Raw genomic sequence first — 17034 nt, forward strand, 5'->3', positions numbered from 1 at the left:
TATTTATTTTTTGAGATGGAGTCTCGCTCTGTCACCCAGGCTGGAGTGCAGTGGTGTGATCTCAGCTCGCTGCAACCTCTGTCTCCTGGGCTCAAGCGATTCTCCTGCCTCAGCCTCCTAAGTAGCTGGGATTACAGGCGCCTGCCACCATGCCTGGTTAACTTCTGTATTTTTAGTAGAGATGGGGTTTCACCATGTTGGCCAGGCTGGTCTCAACTCCTGACCTCAAGTGATCTGCCCGTCTTGACCTCCCAGAATGCTGGGATTACAGGTGTGAGCCACTGTGCTGGGACTTTTTTTTTTTTTTTTTTTTTTTTTGAGATGGAGTCTTGCTCTGTTGCCCAGGCTGGAGTGCAGCGGCACGATCTTGGCTCACTACAACCTCTGCCTCCTGGGTTCAAGTGATTCTCCTACCTCAGCCTCCTGAGTAGCTGGGATTACAGGTGTATGCCATCACACCTGGATCATTTTTGTATTTTTAGTAGAGACGGGGTTTCACCACGTTGGTCAAGCTGGTCTAGAGATCCTGACCTCGTGATTCCCCCGCCTCAGCCTCCCAAAGTGCTAGGATTACAGATATGAGCCACTGTGCTCAGCCTGTTTTTCCCTCTTTCTACAGAAACTCTTCCATTCTCATTTTCTACCGTATCTCTAGCACCTAGTCCGGTTCCTGACACACAGTGATGGTTAGTAAATATTTGTTGACCAAGTGAATCACTTACTTGTTGAAGTGTTCCAGGAAGATAAGGCTGGTGGAGGTGCCGATAATGGTGGTCAGGCCGCCAATGGTAGCAGAGTAGGATATGCTCAGGGAGAGGCACTTGCAGATCATCTGGTCATGGTGGGACCTGTACTTTCTGTTCAGCTTCTGCTTCCTGGGGCTGGGGGTCAGGACTTGTGGCTTTTCCTAACAAAGGAAAATCAGCGAATCTCTCCATCCCAGCTTGGGCTCTCTGGCCGAAGCATGAGAGGCAGGCGGCACTGTGGTATAGTGGAAAGGGTTTGAGCTTGGGTGTCAGAAAGACAAATCACAGTTTCTACCATTTATCAACTTGCGCATGCATCAGAGCTACAGTTTCTTCTCTGTAAAATGGTGGAAACCGTATTTTCTCTGCTGAATTGTTGTGAAGAGTAAATGAAGTAATATATGTAAAGCGCTTAAAACACTTCCCGGCATTTAATGAATGGTAGGCTATTATTATCTTTGTGATTAATGTTATTATTGACAGCATGGCTTTTTATTTGAACTCCAGTAAAACTGGTGTTGCTTCACATTGTATTTGAATAACAACAGATGTTATTCCTGTAGAGTTAGAATGACAGGATTTGGCCTTCCCCTCAGGCCCTTTCTAATCCTACCAAGACCCATCAAGCTACCTCTGACTCTCTCTCAAGTCTGGCCATTCAAGTCCATCCAGCCCTGATGGAGAGATGACTAAAAAACACCCCTGGATTACATAAAAACCCTAGTCTTCACTGGGAAGAGGGTTGAAGTGGGATTCTTTCCTCCCGCCCTTCCTCACTCTTTTCTCCTTGCCTGACTTTTCCTCTCTCCTTTTTTCTTCCCCCTTGCAGATAAACTTCAGCTTAGTTGTGGTCCTCTCTGGCCCTGCTTGGTCCAGATGATGGCCTTTCAGGGTCAGAGAGGTTGCTGAACTCTGGTCTCAAGTGTTGCCTGAAGAAGCAAGTCCCTTCTGTTCCCTTCACACCTGGCCACCTTCATTGATTGTTCATGAGACTAGGAAAGTCCTGGTGCAATTGTCAGCAAGTCAGGTCATGAAAGAACCAATGGGGAAGTGCCACCTTGCCACATCTCTAAAGCCCTTTCCCACTGCCCCGTCTTCCTCGTGGGGCCGAAGTATGGCTGGACCCTTCCAGACCTCTAAAAGATCCATTGATTATCAGAGCTGGAAGAGACCTCAAAGATTCCTTGGTCCAGTGGTTTTCCACAATCCTTTCTTCTGGTGAAATTTCACACAGAATAGCATAAGTGTAGCAATTGGATACATCTTTTTTTTTTTTTTTTTTTTTTTTTGAGATAGGGTCTCACACTCTTGCCCAGGCTAGAGTGCAGTGGTGCCATCATAGTTCACTGCAGCCCTGACCTCCTGGGCTCAAGTGATCCTCCTGCCTCAGCCTCCTGAGTAGCTGGGACTACAGGCATGCACCACCATGCCAGCTAATGTTTTTACTTTTATTTTTAGTAGAGACGAGGTCTGGCTGTGTTTCCCAGGCTGGTCTTGAATTCCTGAGCTCAAGGGATCCTCCTGCCTTGGCCTCCCAAAGTGCTGAGCCACCGCACCTGGCTGGCATGCATCCAATTTTGTAATTGGAAGTATATGGATGGGTTAATTCCATGTGGTCAAGGAGGCTTGGATTTGAATCAGAATGCTCCCCTACCTAGTTCCTTGGCCTTGGGTTATGATTTCATCTTTGCCCTGTTTGCAAAAATGGAGCTCAAAATCGCTACCTCATTGAGCCAAGACCAGAGAAAAAAATGCTGGGTGCAATGATCGGTACATAATAAGCATTTAATAAATGGCAGTTATTTATGATGATGGACATTAAACAAGTGAGACTGTTTTGATGAACCCAGACATTTGAAATCAAGGGTCATAAGTGACAGCTGGTATTTTATAGAAGCCCTAACATTCATTCATTTGACTTCTGCATTTTATTTCAGAGGAATTGTGCCAGGAAGATCATTATTAGTTCAGAAAAGCAGTTACCTTACAATCTTAGGATACTCAAATAAAATATTTGCAGTGTCCCTGAAGCATTTTTGAAGACTAGTTTGAGGACCTCTGATCTACACCAACCCCCAGCTTTTATAGTTGAAGACTCTGGGGCTCAGGCAGTGGACTGTCTTGCTACAGTCAAGTGAGCTTGATGTCTCATCTCCGTGGTGCACACAGGCCAGACATGTATGTGGGGAATGAGTGCCTGGTGACAGCTCACTAGCCTGACTCTGTTACGACTTCAAGGCCAGTGCCCTTGGGAAGCAGCTCACAGCGTTTCATGTAGGAAACAGGGCCAGAAGGGGCCGTTCTATTACCTGGGATGAGTGTTGCTTCTTGCCCTGGTGTTGGTTTGCAGTTTTGATGGGGTTGGTGCTCGAAGGCACACCATTCAGGTTCTGTTGGGACAAAGGCCATCTCACTGTTAGGAAGAGGAAGTGGTGAGTCAGGTGCCTCGAGAAGGACCACCTAATCATCCCAGGGCCACCCCATGCCTTAGCACTGTGGGAACCAGACAGAAGCCAGGGGGAGCATGCACACCAGGGCATCTCAGCCAGGCCTGCCCCGCTCAGCCTGGTGTCAAGCTCTCCATTTGAAGAGGCTTTGAAACTAGGCAGAACGTTGCTCTGCCCCTAGAGGAGAGGCAGCCTTTCTGGGACTTTATTAGCTAATGAAGAACCCTTCATATAAAAGATGAAAAAAAAAAAAAGAAAAACAAATCATCACAACCAAGTCCATAGTTTTTTTGTTTGTTTTAGAGACAGGGTCTCACTGTGTTGTCCATGCTGGGGTCAAACTCCTGGGCCACAACGATCCTCCCACCTCAGCCTCCCCAGTAGCTAGAACTACATGGGCACACCTTTGTACCCAGCTGAAGTCCAATGTTTTATTGGCCTTTTACACTTCTCATGAAAAGATGTATAACCAGACTTGGGGGAGTGAAGTAAGTTCGAGTAACTGTGTGCAGATAAATTCTGCTTTCCCCTGTAAATGTGTTCTTTTTATTTTTATTTTTTGAGATGGGGGTCTCGCTGCATTGCCCAGGCTGAAGTGCAGTGTCACGATCTGGGCTCACTGCAACCTCTGCCTCCTGGGTTCAAGTGATTCTCCTGCCTCAGCCTCCCAAGTAGCTGGGATTACAGGTGCCCGTCACCAATCCCAGCTAATTTTTATATTTTTAGTAGAGGTGGGGTTTCACCATGTTGGCCAGGCTGGTCTTGAACTCCTGGCCTCAAGTGATCCTCCTGCCGTGGCCTCCCAAAGTGCTGGGATTAAGGCATGAGCCACCATGCCCAGCCAACGTGTCCTTTTTAATAATAACATTTTGTCAGTGGAATCCTCAGTGAAAGGAACTCTAAGGTGGATCTGTGGCTGTTGAAAATCTGGTTCAGAATCTTGGGTTTCCATGAAGAAGTGCTGAGGGATTTTCAAGTGATTCCAAAGCACAGGAAAACCCCAAGGTCATACCTCATTGTGCATCAGAGTGGTGAGGTCTGCGGTGGACCTGCTGGAACCAAGCAGAGGACACAGGAGCTACATCAGTGAGGCCGACTCCTGGGAGGGGAGGTCCCCCTGCATCAGGCGTTTGGTGTAAGGGACTTAAACTCTCTGGACTCCAGTTTTCTAGCCTCCAAAGAAGACTAATCTCTCCCTTGCCTTCTGAGATGCTGTAAGGATTAGTGGGGCCGGGGCCGGCTTCCTTCTGAGGGCAGGGGCAGCACTTTCCTTTGATATTAACGATCGTCCTAACAGCAGACGTGGAGTGGTCATTAGATACAGAGTACATATATATGGGCTTTAACCCCCAGACATTGTTAATCCTCATCACAGATCTATGGTACTGGCATTCATACCTCCATTGACACCAGTACTTAGCACGGGGATGCTAAGTGGTGGAGAAGGGTAGGAGTCCAGGAGTCTGTCTCTCTGGAGAGCCTATGCTCCCTGACCATGCTCTTCCTGGCTGACTCTGGGAAGACCACTGTCTAGAAAGGGGAACTTGTGATATGCGTATCTGAGGTGACAGAAGCAAGGAGGGCCTGGATTTTACCCAGGGAAAGTCGAGGGAGCGGGGGAGGGTGGGGGAGGGGAAGAACTTCTGATCAGCAAGTACACTTCCGGGGGTGAGTCTGTCCCACCCCTGCTGGTCCCTTTGCCTTGAGGACAGAAGATGAGAACTTAGCCATCAGTGTAACTGACACACTGAATGATCAGTGAATGCTTCCAGTTTGTCTTAGTTGCGAGGACAGTGGGTGCCACCAGCTCAGCCACTGTGAAGACAGAGAGCGTATTGGGCACCCACGCGCGGGATGTGGGTCCTGCGGCCACAGGCCCTCTCCAGGCTCTGTCAGGGAAGGATAAGAAACTGACAGGTGTGCAGAGGGAAGTGTTCTTTGGAGCGAGTTCTTCGCCTGGGAGGAAAATGTGCTGTGATGTTTCCCCTTCCTTCTTCCCAAACTGGGTGAGGAGGGCAGGCGAGGACCCTCAGGTAGCATGGGAGGCAGTGGCCGCAGGAGTGCTGTCTGCATGCCCAGAAAACGACCCAGTTCCCACCAGCACAAAAGATGCTTAGAGTTCTAGGGACAACTCAGGCTTTTCTTTTGGAGGACACATTTTTGTGTGGAAAAGAGCAAAGGCAAGAAGCCAGCAGGGTGATGCCAGAGAGGCCACAGGGAGGAGAAAAGGCCACAGTGAGGATGGCCTTTTCCTGGGTCATCTGGGAAAGGCCTGCCCAGAGGCAGAGGCAGAGGCAGCCCCAGCACAGGGGCTGTGGGGGAGTGAACCGCCAGAGCACAGGCCCAGGAGGGTGGCGTGAGTGTTAATCCCAGAGCAAGGCCCTGCCATCAGGCCTAAGACCCTGCAGAGGGCGCCACAAGGGGATGCTTCAAAGCCCCTGAAGGCAGTTGCCCCACAGACGAAAGAGCCAGGGACTGAAATCTCAGAGAGGGCACCGACCCTAGATCTCAATAGTCCCCGTCCAGACCCTTCTCACCCCTTTATCTTTCCTGTACCCTAGAGCTGCTGTCGTAAGCCCGGAAAGGTCAGAAGCAGCAGAGTGAGGGCAGGGTTAGAGGAGGAGGAGAAGAGGGAGGTGGAGGAAGAGAGAAAGAAGCTCAATTCCCTCCCCCACTTATTTTCACCTTCTTTCTTCTGCAGGCCTAGGGTGAGGGGTGGGTGGGTGTGGGAGAAGGTTTGGATGAGAAGTTGAAGTTTTGATATGAATCTGGACTAGTCTCCCAAATATCTGAACATGAGATTGTTATAATACCTGAAAGGAACCAGGAGAGCTATGGGATTTGCCTGAGATATCATCAAGGGTGATGTCATCAAGAAATCCAATATGCTATGATTGAAGACAGTGGTGGTGAAAAATAAAGCAATTTCCTGATGGCACCCTTCTGCATCTGTCCCACTGCGAATGCTGATTTCACCTAATGTGTGTGCTCCTTTTTTACAAGGGCAAATGACAGAGCTGAGCTGTATTACAAATCCAGCTTTTACATGTGGACCATTCATTGTGGCATGCCTGTGGGCCACATTTTGAAACAATCTCCAAATGGAATCAGCTGTTAATGGAGCTTCCTCCCAGGAATGTCTGAGACTGTTTCTCCTTTTCCAGCTCTGCTTCCCATCATCACATGGCCCTCTCACCTCCTGTCCCCTCATCCCCTACCTGTCACCTAAGTTTTCTTTGCCATATCTAACAAGACCAAATCTACTAAGACCTTATCTAATATCTAGAAAACATTTCATGATTCTCCAAGAATCTGCAGTGACATCGATATGTGAATGGTTTTCCATGAACAAATTAAACATATTCTTTTCCTAAAAGGGACATGAATTTAGATGAGATTCTGCATGGTGGCTGTGTGGACAGTTCATATATCCATGGAGATTCAGTGTGGCCTTTTTATTTCTTCCTCATCACTGCAACACTGTGGTTAAGGAAGTGACCCTCCAGGTCCTGACAGGTGGCTCCTAGGTGTGGAGAGGAAATGGGGGAGGTGGGGGGCGGGTGGCAAGGTGGTGAGCTTGGGCCGTACATCTCAAAGAGCTGTGTGTGGGTCCAGGTCCCATCTTTTCTGACCTCCCCTATGGATTCTGAGAGGCTGTGTCTGGGAAGAGGGCAGTCATACTCACTCTTCATTGACAAAGACGAGTTCCAGAGAAGGTTGGCTGTTCTTTACATCCAGACCTATGAGTAGCAAAGAAAAGCAGTATGTGAGAGGTGGAGGCTGGGGCTGACCCCGTGGGTTGGAGCATAGCTCAAGGGCTTAGGGCGGGGGTGAGGCATATGGAGTGGGTGACATTTCTCCTTCCCTTTGCTCTGTGAGTAGAGTGGGGCTCATGGATGCAGACTGACCCCAGGGTTTTGTAGTGATCCTTGAGCATTTGGGGGCAAAGAGCAGTGTGTACCCTTGAACATTTGGGGGAAAAGAGTCCGTAAGTGAATGAGGAAGGAAGAGCCAGAACAGGGAGTTCAGGAAAGCTCCAGAGTCCAAGAGCTGGGATGGGAAAGAGGAGAGAGGGAAGAGGAAGGGGAAGGTGGGGGCATGGCTGAGGGGGTCCTGGGGTGGGCACCAAGTTGGGCAGTCTCCCCAGAGGAGCCAGGCGGGAGGACCCCAGGGGAGGTTGGAGGAGCAAAGGAGGGATGAACTCCAGCAAACTGTACTGATGGGTTCGGCCTCTTCGGTGTTGGAGTTGCCCGCCACAAGCTGCTCGTCCTCAGCACTGACCAGCTCCTGCAGCACGGCCTCCACGATGGGCATCACCATGGCGGTGGTGGAGGTGTTGGACAGCCACATGGACAGCAACGTGGTACAGCACATGAAGCAGAGCAGCAGCCTGGAAGGCAGGGAGGGTTGGGGCAGAGTGTCCACAGAACACACGTCCCTGCGGCCCCACAGGGGGCCTGCTGCCAACCTGCTGGGGCTGGTCTAGACAGATGTGGCTGGAAAGGCAGGCATTTGTCCTGCAGGGTGCCATTCAGCTCTGTACTCCCTGTACTTGGCACAGCGTAAGTATTAAAGCAATACTTGTTGAATGAATGAATTACGCTTCATGGACTAGCGGCCTTAGCCAGAAAAAAGTCCTTAGTGAAGCTCTGGTAGTAGTGCCACAGCGTGTAGACTCACCATTGCTTTTCTGTCTCTGCAGACATTGGCTGGAGCTTGGCGGTGATGTATGCTTGTGTGTGGAAGGGAATACTTTGTTTGCCCTCGCAGTCAGTAATTCTGTAGTGCCACGGTACTCCTTGCTTTGCTGCCAAGTCACCATAGTTATCAGTGACCCAATAGAGATGAATGTTTGGAGCTCACAGTTGCGCCCACTACCTGTCAACATGCTGAAGGGATAGCCCCCAAAGTCACCGAAGTGTCCCGTGTCACTGTTTGTGTGCACTTTTCCAGCTGACATGGTAAAGCATCAACACTTGGAGAAAAACACTAACAACGATAACCTTCCAATTATTTCTCTTTGGCTTTGAGAACATTGTGCAATATGTGCCTGTACAGACATGTCCTAGTTCCCATAAGATAAGCCAATATGAAGACTACCGTGTTTATTATTTCAGGTGGAATTACTGACTTTGCACAATTTGGGGACAGTGCGTTTATCATGTGGACTCCATCAGCTGACAGGGACATGACTTCGCCGATTCTGTACCCACACAGGTAACTGCCTCAGGGGGTGGCAACTTGCTGACTGGTGTAAATAGGGAGGAGTGGAAATACGAGAGGATAAAAATTCTTGTTCGGGCACAGTGGCTCATGCCTGTAATCCCAGCACTTTGGGAGGCCAAGGAGGGTGGATCACGAGGTCAGGAGATCGAGACCATCCTGGCTAACACGATGAAACCCCGTCTCTACTAAAAAATACAAAAAATTAGCTGGGTGTGGTGGCGGACACCTGTAGTCCCAGTTACTTGGGAGGCTGAGGCAGGAGAATGGCATGAACCCGGGAGGCGGAGCTTGCAGTGAGCCGAGATCGCACCACTGCACTCCAGCCTGGGCGACAGAGCAAGATTCTGTCTCAACAAGGAAAAAAAAAAAAAAAAAAAAAAAAAGAAGAAAAAAAAAATTCTTGCAGAGAGTACACAGAGATTCTAAAGAGCCACAGAGTCTCCATATGATGTGACGAAATGCCAGTGTGCCTGGGAGGTTGAGTGTGGGGACAAGATTATTACTGAGCTAGGGGGTGGATAAAGCTGTAGTTAGCAGACCTGTTTGACAATCTGGGAGACAGGAACATGCTTTTAAGCATAACCTATAGTCATCTAAATGACCAATACTATATTATTTATTTATATTCACATTGACTTCCATAGGAGCCAGGGCAGCTTACATAAAATATAGCAAGTAAGTTGTAAACTAGGGGGAGGTGAGCAGCATATTCCAAAAGGGAAGATACAGGCAGGGGAATCCAAATGGAGCATCAGTGAAGCTAACACAAAACTCAGCCCTGACACCGTAACACATTCCCCGAGGGTGGGACTCCGTTCTGCATCACAGTCAAATGCAGTGTCTTTAACTGGGTCTGTGGTCTGAACTGATGACAGAAACTCAGGGTGGATGGGAGGAAACATTCACGTCTCTTTCAGTGACAAAGGAGAAGACAGGCACTTCCGCTCCAGCCTGTTCCCTGATACATAGGAAGCGGGTTGGGAAACAATTTCTATTGGTCCATCCTGTTTTACCTAATGGGCCCCTATATGTTGTAAGCTGCTGCCCTTGCAGCCTAGGTCAATGGGCAAGTTTTTTGGATAATGATAGCAAGGTCACAGGTTCACATTTCTACTCCATGGCCTTCTCCCTGGACGGGTTCTGTGGCTCTGATGTCAGCCCGTCCCTGTTGGTGAAAAAACAGGCTGAAGTGGACATTCGCAGTGACCTGAGACCACTGTCCTGGTGGCACACTGGGAGCTAGAAGGATGCACTATAGCCTGGCATCCCAAATAAGACTTACATGCCCGGCTTGGCTCCCGCCATCAAGACCATGCGCAGGGCGATGCGCTTATGCAGGTTCCACTTCTCCACGGCAGCCGCCACGCAGATGACCCCCACCAGCAGCAGCGTGGTGTTCTTGAAGTACTCCGCCGCCACCTGTAGGGAGGCCAGGCAGGTCAGCCACCCTCCTGGACCAAGGACCCAGGGCCCAGCACCAGCTGGGAGAATGGGCCATACCCAATAAAACCTGTTCTCAATCAAAGAAGCTGGCGAAGAGGAAGCAGGGAGGTGACAATTATCAAAATAGCCGACCATCCTAGAGTCATATCTACTGAGCGTTCACTGTGGGCAGGCACTGGGCTGAGCACTTTACAAAGATTATTTCATTCAGTCTGGCCAGTAACTCTATAGGATAGATACTCTTCTCCATTTTGGAAAACATAAAACCACTGTATTTAAATATGATGTGAATATGATTTTAAATAATAAACACATATAGTTTTATATTGATCTTTTAAAATAACCCTAGGTTTCTCCCCAAACCTAATTTTTAATGTTTTTAGAAAACATTAGAAAATTATTTTCATTTCATTTCTATTAGAAAATCAATACATGCTCAGTATGGAAATCTTCAAAATATAGAAAAAGTTACAGATAACATTACCCTTAATCATGCTACTGTTAATACTTATAGTTTCTTCCATTTTTCCTATATCTATATAGTTACATAAATGGATTTATACAGTATGTATACTTTTATATCTTACCTTTTTTTCATTTAACATAATATCCTCATCATTTTTTTTGAGAGTCTCACTTATTTTTTATTTGTTACTTTTTTGAGATGGAGTCTTGCTCTGTTGTCCAGGCTGGAGTGCAGTGGAGTGATCTCAGCTCACTGCAACCTCTGCCTCCCAGGTTCACGCCATTCTCCTGCCTCAGCCTCCCGAGTAGCTGGGACTACAGGTGCCCACCACCATGCCTGGCTATTTTTTGTTTTGTATTTTTTGTAGAGTTGGGGTTTCATTGTGTTAACCAGGATGGTCTCAATCTCCTCACCTCGTGATCTGCCCCCCTTGACCTCCCAAAGTGCTAGGATTACAGGCGTGAGCCACTACACCCAGCCTTAATTTTAAAAATTTAAATAATTCCCAATAATTCTCAAGTTCCAATGAATTCCAAAAATGAAAATAGTACAAGGAATACCTATACATTCTTTTTTTTTTTTTTCTGAGCCATTTAAGGGTAAGTTACATACATTTTGGCTAGTCCTTTTCCCCTATATACTTCAGTGTATATTTTCCTTTCTTTTTAAAAAAGAAACTTTGAGACAGGGTCTCACTCTCTCACCCAGGCTGGAGTGCAGTGGCATGATCACAGGTCACTGCAGCCTTGACCTCCCAGGCTCAGGGTATATTTTCTAAGAATAGGGATTTTCTCTTCCTTAGTAGCCACAATACCAATTATAAACTCCTTTCTACTTTTTAATTTAATGATGGGGAAGTTGAGACACAGGATAGTTAAAAAGATGTTTCACATGTTTGAGGTTCATGGACCAAATCTTTGTTGATTCTTTCACTTGGAACATTCTCTCTTTCCATCTCTGCCTGAACATTCCAATCAGATTTTGAAGCCCATTTCAGGCCTGGCACCCTCCAGAAAACCTTTCTTGTGGCCCTAGCCTCTGACTCTAGAACATTCCTCCTGGGCACCATTAATTCCACACACCACAGAGCACTTGGAGCAATGCTTGACTGATTGCTTTCTGCTTGTACTGTTGTCCATTTATTTTTGTATGTGTACCTCTCTTGTCTCTCAACTAAATTTTTTGGCTGTGAATGGTTCCCTTCTATACATCTTAACACCCAGTAGAATAATATGCAAAAGTAGAGGCTCAATAAATATTTGTCACATATGTGAGAATTGCTTCCAACTGGAGGAACCATGACAGAAATTGTGAGGAAAAGATATAGAAAAGATTAACTTCTAATTGAAAAACCCTCTTGAAGTGAGAAAACAAGAACATTTTTAACTGCAGCAAAAATAAAAATTCAACAGGAAAGGAAATATATAGTAAAATACATAGCATTTGAAATAATATGTACATAATCATACTAATTTTGATTACTGAATTAACAAAAATTGTGATATGAGCATATTGGGAGGATGGTCATGGAAGGCGGAGTGGGGGATGTAAACGAAAAAATCTTCCTGGGAGGTGGAGCTTGCAGTGAGCCGAGTTCGCGCCACTGCACTCTAACCTGGGCAACAGAGCGAGACTCTGTCTCAAAAAAAAAAAAGAAAAAAAATCTTCATCTGCTATAACAAGAAGTCAACTGATAAACGCTTAAAGTGAGAACTCAAGGACTAATATAAGAATATCATATAGGAATGGAGCTTAATGACAGAAGAAGCTGCTAACAAAGTTACAAGTTATTGACTCTGAGGGTGGGATGGGACTTGCTGGGGGGAGAAGTGGAAGGGATGACAAAGAGACTGCTGAGTTTTCATTGTAAGCGTTCAGTATTAAAGTATTTGATTGTAAAACTTTGTGCACGAAACACTTTGATAACATCAACACCAAAATAAAGGCAGGCTGCTCCATCTCTCTTTTGCCCCGTGGACATTTCATTGCCTCTGGTTGATGAGGGTTGTGTAGGAGAAGGGATATCTGCGCTCGCTGTGATCACTTCCTGGGAGGAAGAGCCCCTGCTTCTGGTTAACCTAGTTCTTGTCTCTAAGCCCATTCCTCAGCGGACTACTGTCCCGAATGCCCCCTGGGGGCAGGGAAGGCCCACTGCTCCGGACAGCTTGTGACTCCATGGCAGAGTCCACTCTAAGAGGGCGGTGATCATGGTGGGGGGTAGGGTAGGGTAGCCTTGTGGGATGGGGTGTGGTGGGGGGAAGCAGCCCCCTAGGGGGAGCGGGAGGCGCTGCAGGATTGTCCTAGGAAAGCGGCTGAACTTGGGGGTCAAGGGCCTTTCTCACCGCCTGGTTACTTTCCCAGGCTTCCAGGAGTCGGCCTTGTGGCGCAACCGGAGCTTTATTTTCTTGTCTACCGAGGAGAGAAACCCACAGAAGATGCGGGACTGTTGTGGGGGATAGTCTTTCCACCAGCCCCATGACACAGCCCTGTGAAGCTTTTTAAGTCAGTGCAACTGGGGTTACTTTCCCCAGGGACTGACTGACAACAGCTACGTTTTCTGCCTCGCTAGCATATCCCATTCTAGAACACCGGTTTGGCTGTGATGGCCTTTTAGGAGACTCAGTGCCTAAATGATGGGTAGGCTACTTTCTCTGGGTTCCACTTGGAGGCAGAGGAAAGGAACCAAGAATATGGAGAGCCTTCTAGTGTCGGCATTTTGCATGTTGCATTCACTTTCTAATTTGGACTCCACAACAGTCCTATGAAGCCGCACTATCCATATCTCAGTTTACTGATGAGGAAACTGAGGGTTTAAGGAGCATCTCTCAGGTCACAGTGTAAGGGCAGAGGCAGGATATCAGTCCAGGGCCATCTGAATCCGAAGCCTCCTAGACTGCCTGCCACACCGTGAGCCGACTGGAAACCCCCCATCTGATTCAACTCTAAGGGGATTTTCTTGGTCTCCCAGACAGCATGAGCTGGCACACATTGCCTGTCGTTTTTGTTTGTTTGTTTGTTTGCTTTTGTTTTTTTGAGACAGAGAGTTGTTCTGTAGAACAGGCTGGAGTACAGTGGCGCAATCTCGGCTCACTGCAACCTCTGCCTCCTGAGTTCAATTCTCCTGCCTCAGCCTCCCAAGTAGCCGGAGCTACAGGTGCTTAGAAAAACTAAGGAAATCACCTCAGTGAAACCACTACACCTGGCTAATCTTTTTGGATTTTTTTTTTTTTTTTCCAGTAGGCACGAGCTTTAACCACGTTGGCCAGGCTGGTCTTAAACTCCTGACCTCAAGTGATCTGCTCATCTGAGTCTCTCCCAAAGTGCTGGGCATGAACCACTGCACCCAGCCCACTGGTACACATATTTAATCGTCATTTATAATCGCAGTCCTGACATTGGCCTTGAATGCCCCGGCCAGAGCCAGTCTGAGCTCCAGGCCCAGCTTCAGTGGGATATTGGCTCTGTGCTGGGTGTTTGGTGGGCTCAGCTTTGTTCTCATGTCTTTCCTGCTCCCTCGTAAGTGACACCATGTGCTCGGGAGACACGGCCTGGGGCTCAGGATACAGTTTGTGATTACAGAGGTAACATCCCTGAGTGGGGAAGGGGGAGGACTCTGGAGTCAGCCAGGACTCTACTGTGTGACCCCTAAACAAGTTATTCAGCCTCTCTGGGCTTCACGTTCTCATCTAAAAAACAACAACAACAAAAAGGAAGGTTTTGTGAGTCCCTACCTCATAAGGTTATTAAATGACACGGGCAAACCAGCTGGCATGGCCTGCCACATTGATGGCCAGGATCCCTGGTGACTCTTCCTGCTGTGAAGTACTCCATCTAAAGGCTGACCTGGTTTGAGGCCATTCGCACACAGAGTGGGCTCACCCATGCACAGAGCAAAGCCACAGGGCTTTTTCATTTTCAGAAATTAAAATTCTGTTCAGTGGTGTTGTTTGTTAGTTTTCTACCCCATTGATTTTTCTTTCACCATAACACCTGGGTTATTCAGAGCCTCCCAGGGAACACCAGACTTCCAGGATTCTCGAGGATGACTGTCATTGTTTTCTAGAGTGTGTTGCAGATTTCCTGCCTTTATCAACAGAGCCCGTGCATTCCCCCCGGCTTCTTGTGAGACACGTGCCAACTCTCCCCATCATAGCCTCAGCCCAGGGAGCCCCTTATCGCTCTTGCCCTTGACTAGCTGTCCAGGCTGCCGGTCCTTCTCTGGTCCCTGGGTCTGCATTTTGCTGGTTTCCCGTCTCATTCTTAGGCGGCTGCAGTTTCCCGATGTGAGGATGCTTGCCATTAGCATTCCTTTCCCCGTTTTCTAATTTCCCAGACTCATATCCTGTGAGCTGGGAAGCCAGATAACGAAGCTTGTTAGAGTTATTTGTAAAGAGAAGTTAGATTCTAAATGGCTGTTCCTCCCCAGGAGTAAAGTGCCTGGATTTTAGGACATTTGCATTGGTGGTTTGATTGCTTTTTCTGCTTTTCTGCTCTGTGGTTTTTCTCAGTGTGCCACATCACTGAACTTGGAGAGCAGAGGTGTTTCTGGACTGTGTTATAGGAAAGATGGGCTCAAGGAGGTCATCCTGACAAGGAATAGCTATAGCAATCTTGGGCTGTGAAGTTCAGACGAGCTACCTGCTATTGGACAAGCTAATGAACCTCTGTACCTCTGTCACCAATTCTTTAAAGGGCCAATAGTGATGCTACATAGTTAATCTGCTGTGACATGGGCTTTACATGTAAGATAATGCAGGTGGGCCCTTATTTTTTTTAATTGTATTTTTTTTATTTTATATATTTTTTGAGACAGAGTCTCACTGTGTCGCTTAGGCTGGAGTGCAGTAACATGATCTTGGCTAACTGCAACCTCAGCCTCTCAGATTTAAGCGATTCTCCTGCCTCAGTCTCCCCAGTAGCTGGGACTCCAGGCACCCACCCACCACCATGTCCGGCTAATTTTGTATTTTTAGTAGAGACGGGGTTTTGCCATGTTGGTCAGGCTGGTCTTGAACTCCTGCCCTGAAGTGATCCGGCCGCCTTGGCCTCCCAAAGTACTGGGATTACAGGTGTGAGCCACCGTGCCCAGCCTCATCTGAACAATTTTGCAGTGAAATTCTCTGAACCCTGGGAGCAGATACCTGGCCTGGCTCCCATTCAGTGCTAGGCTAAGCCCCACCAGGCCTGAAGCCCCCCAGGACTCCATTCCAGTTAGTGTCCAAGCAGCGCAGCCAAGCCAGCAGTGTCTCCTCTCCACCTTCCCTGGGGGCAGGAATGCTGTTTCTGCTGGGTAAGCCCCCAGCAGGGGCTCAGACACCCTTCTCATCACCTGATTTGCATTCCTGGTTCCATCTGTTTTATATATTGAGTCTTCTAAGATTTGGTTTAAAGAAAAGGTTTCGTTGCTTAAAAAAACATTCTTTGCAAATCCTGCCCTAGAGAAGTCTAAAGTAGAGAGACCCAGATGGGTGCTGGCATGACCCAGAAGCTGGCCCAACTCCTGCATGACTGGAGACACTGATTCATACCCACCACCAACCCTGCCCCAGTTTCTTCTTTGGGACTGTATGAACTACCCAGATGGGGAAGCTGAGGCAGGGGGCTGGGCTCTGAACCACGAGCCAAGGGGCTCCTGGTCAGGTGGGGGCTCAGAGGGAGCTGCTCCTCCCCACAGAAACATTAGCTTGGTCTCAAAAGACTGCAGGGTCTGTAGGCTCCCCCTGAAAGCCCAGTGTGGAGCTCAGCCCTGGGCTGCATCTGGGTGGCTCAGGGTGAGGGCAGCCTGGGGTTCAGGCAGGTGGCCAGCTGGATGTCCAGCCCACATGCCCACGGGCCCGCATGTGGAGGGCCGGTCAGCCTCCATGGCTAGGAAAGGTGGGAAAGGCAGAGCTGAGAGTGCTTTATGAAATGCCCCCAGGCTTAAACACACAGAGAAAGTCAGGGTAAGGAGTCAGAGGGCAGGAATCTGGCGGGTCAGAAAGATCAGGACCCAGCAGGGAAGTGGATTCATGACAGCCGACTGCAGTGGCACTGGGCGGCAGAGGCTGCAGGTTACCCCAGCGGTCACAGCCTGTACTCCTCTCCTGCCCTGCAGGAGCTGCAAGCTGAGTGAGACCGGCCCGAGGCCTGCAGCACAGGGCCAGAGACCGCTGTCTGGGCCCAGGTGAGTGTGTGTGTGACAGTGTGTATGTGAAAATGTGTGTGTGTATATGTGTGTCTGTATGTGTGTATTTGTGTACATGTGAGTGTGTATGAGTGTGAATGTATGTGTGTGTGAGGGTATTTGTGTGAGTGTGTGAATGTGTGTATATGTGTGTATGAATGTATATGTGTGTGTGTATAAGTGTATGTGTATGTGTGTATATGAGTTTATATGTGTATGCATGTGAATGTGTGAATGTGTGTATGTGTGTGTGAGTGTATATGTGTGTACATGGGTATGTGTGTATGAGTGTGTGAGTGTATGTGTGTATGAGTGTATGTGTGCATGAGTGTGTATGTGAGCATGTGTATGTGTATGTATGTGTATGTGAGTGTATGTGTGAGCATGTGTATGAATGTGTGAGTGTGTGTGTGAGTGTGTATGAGTGTATGTGTATGAGTGTGTGTGAGAGTGAGTGTGTATGTATGTGTGAACGTGTGTGTATGAGTGTGAGCGTGTGAGCATGTGTGTATGAGTGTGAATGTGTATTAGTGTGTATGAGTG

The 17034-nt window shown here is 48.0% G+C and overlaps 1 protein-coding gene across 2 annotated transcripts in view; it reads right to left on the reverse strand.

Moving 5' to 3' along the window:
• Positions 1–17034, reverse strand: part of SLC13A4 (solute carrier family 13 member 4) — a 46923-nt gene that overhangs the window by 17122 nt on the left and 12767 nt on the right. Inside the window, exons 3-8 of one of the 2 annotated variants that reach the window (XM_023190059.3) lie at positions 9702–9838; positions 7411–7583; positions 6879–6933; positions 4206–4242; positions 3056–3136; positions 723–907 (exon numbers count right to left, since the gene is read on the reverse strand). In XM_023190059.3, coding sequence (XP_023045827.2) covers positions 723–907; positions 3056–3136; positions 4206–4242; positions 6879–6933; positions 7411–7583; positions 9702–9838 — 668 coding nt within the window. Of the gene's footprint in view, positions 1–722; positions 908–3055; positions 3137–4205; positions 4246–6878; positions 6934–7410; positions 7584–9701; positions 9839–17034 lie in introns of both variants that reach the window. The other variant, XM_023190058.3, reaches the window with a different exon arrangement.

The sequence above is a fragment of the Piliocolobus tephrosceles genome, chromosome 8 (genome assembly GCF_002776525.5).
Source record: "Piliocolobus tephrosceles isolate RC106 chromosome 8, ASM277652v3, whole genome shotgun sequence".
Lineage (NCBI taxonomy): Eukaryota > Metazoa > Chordata > Mammalia > Primates > Cercopithecidae > Piliocolobus > Piliocolobus tephrosceles.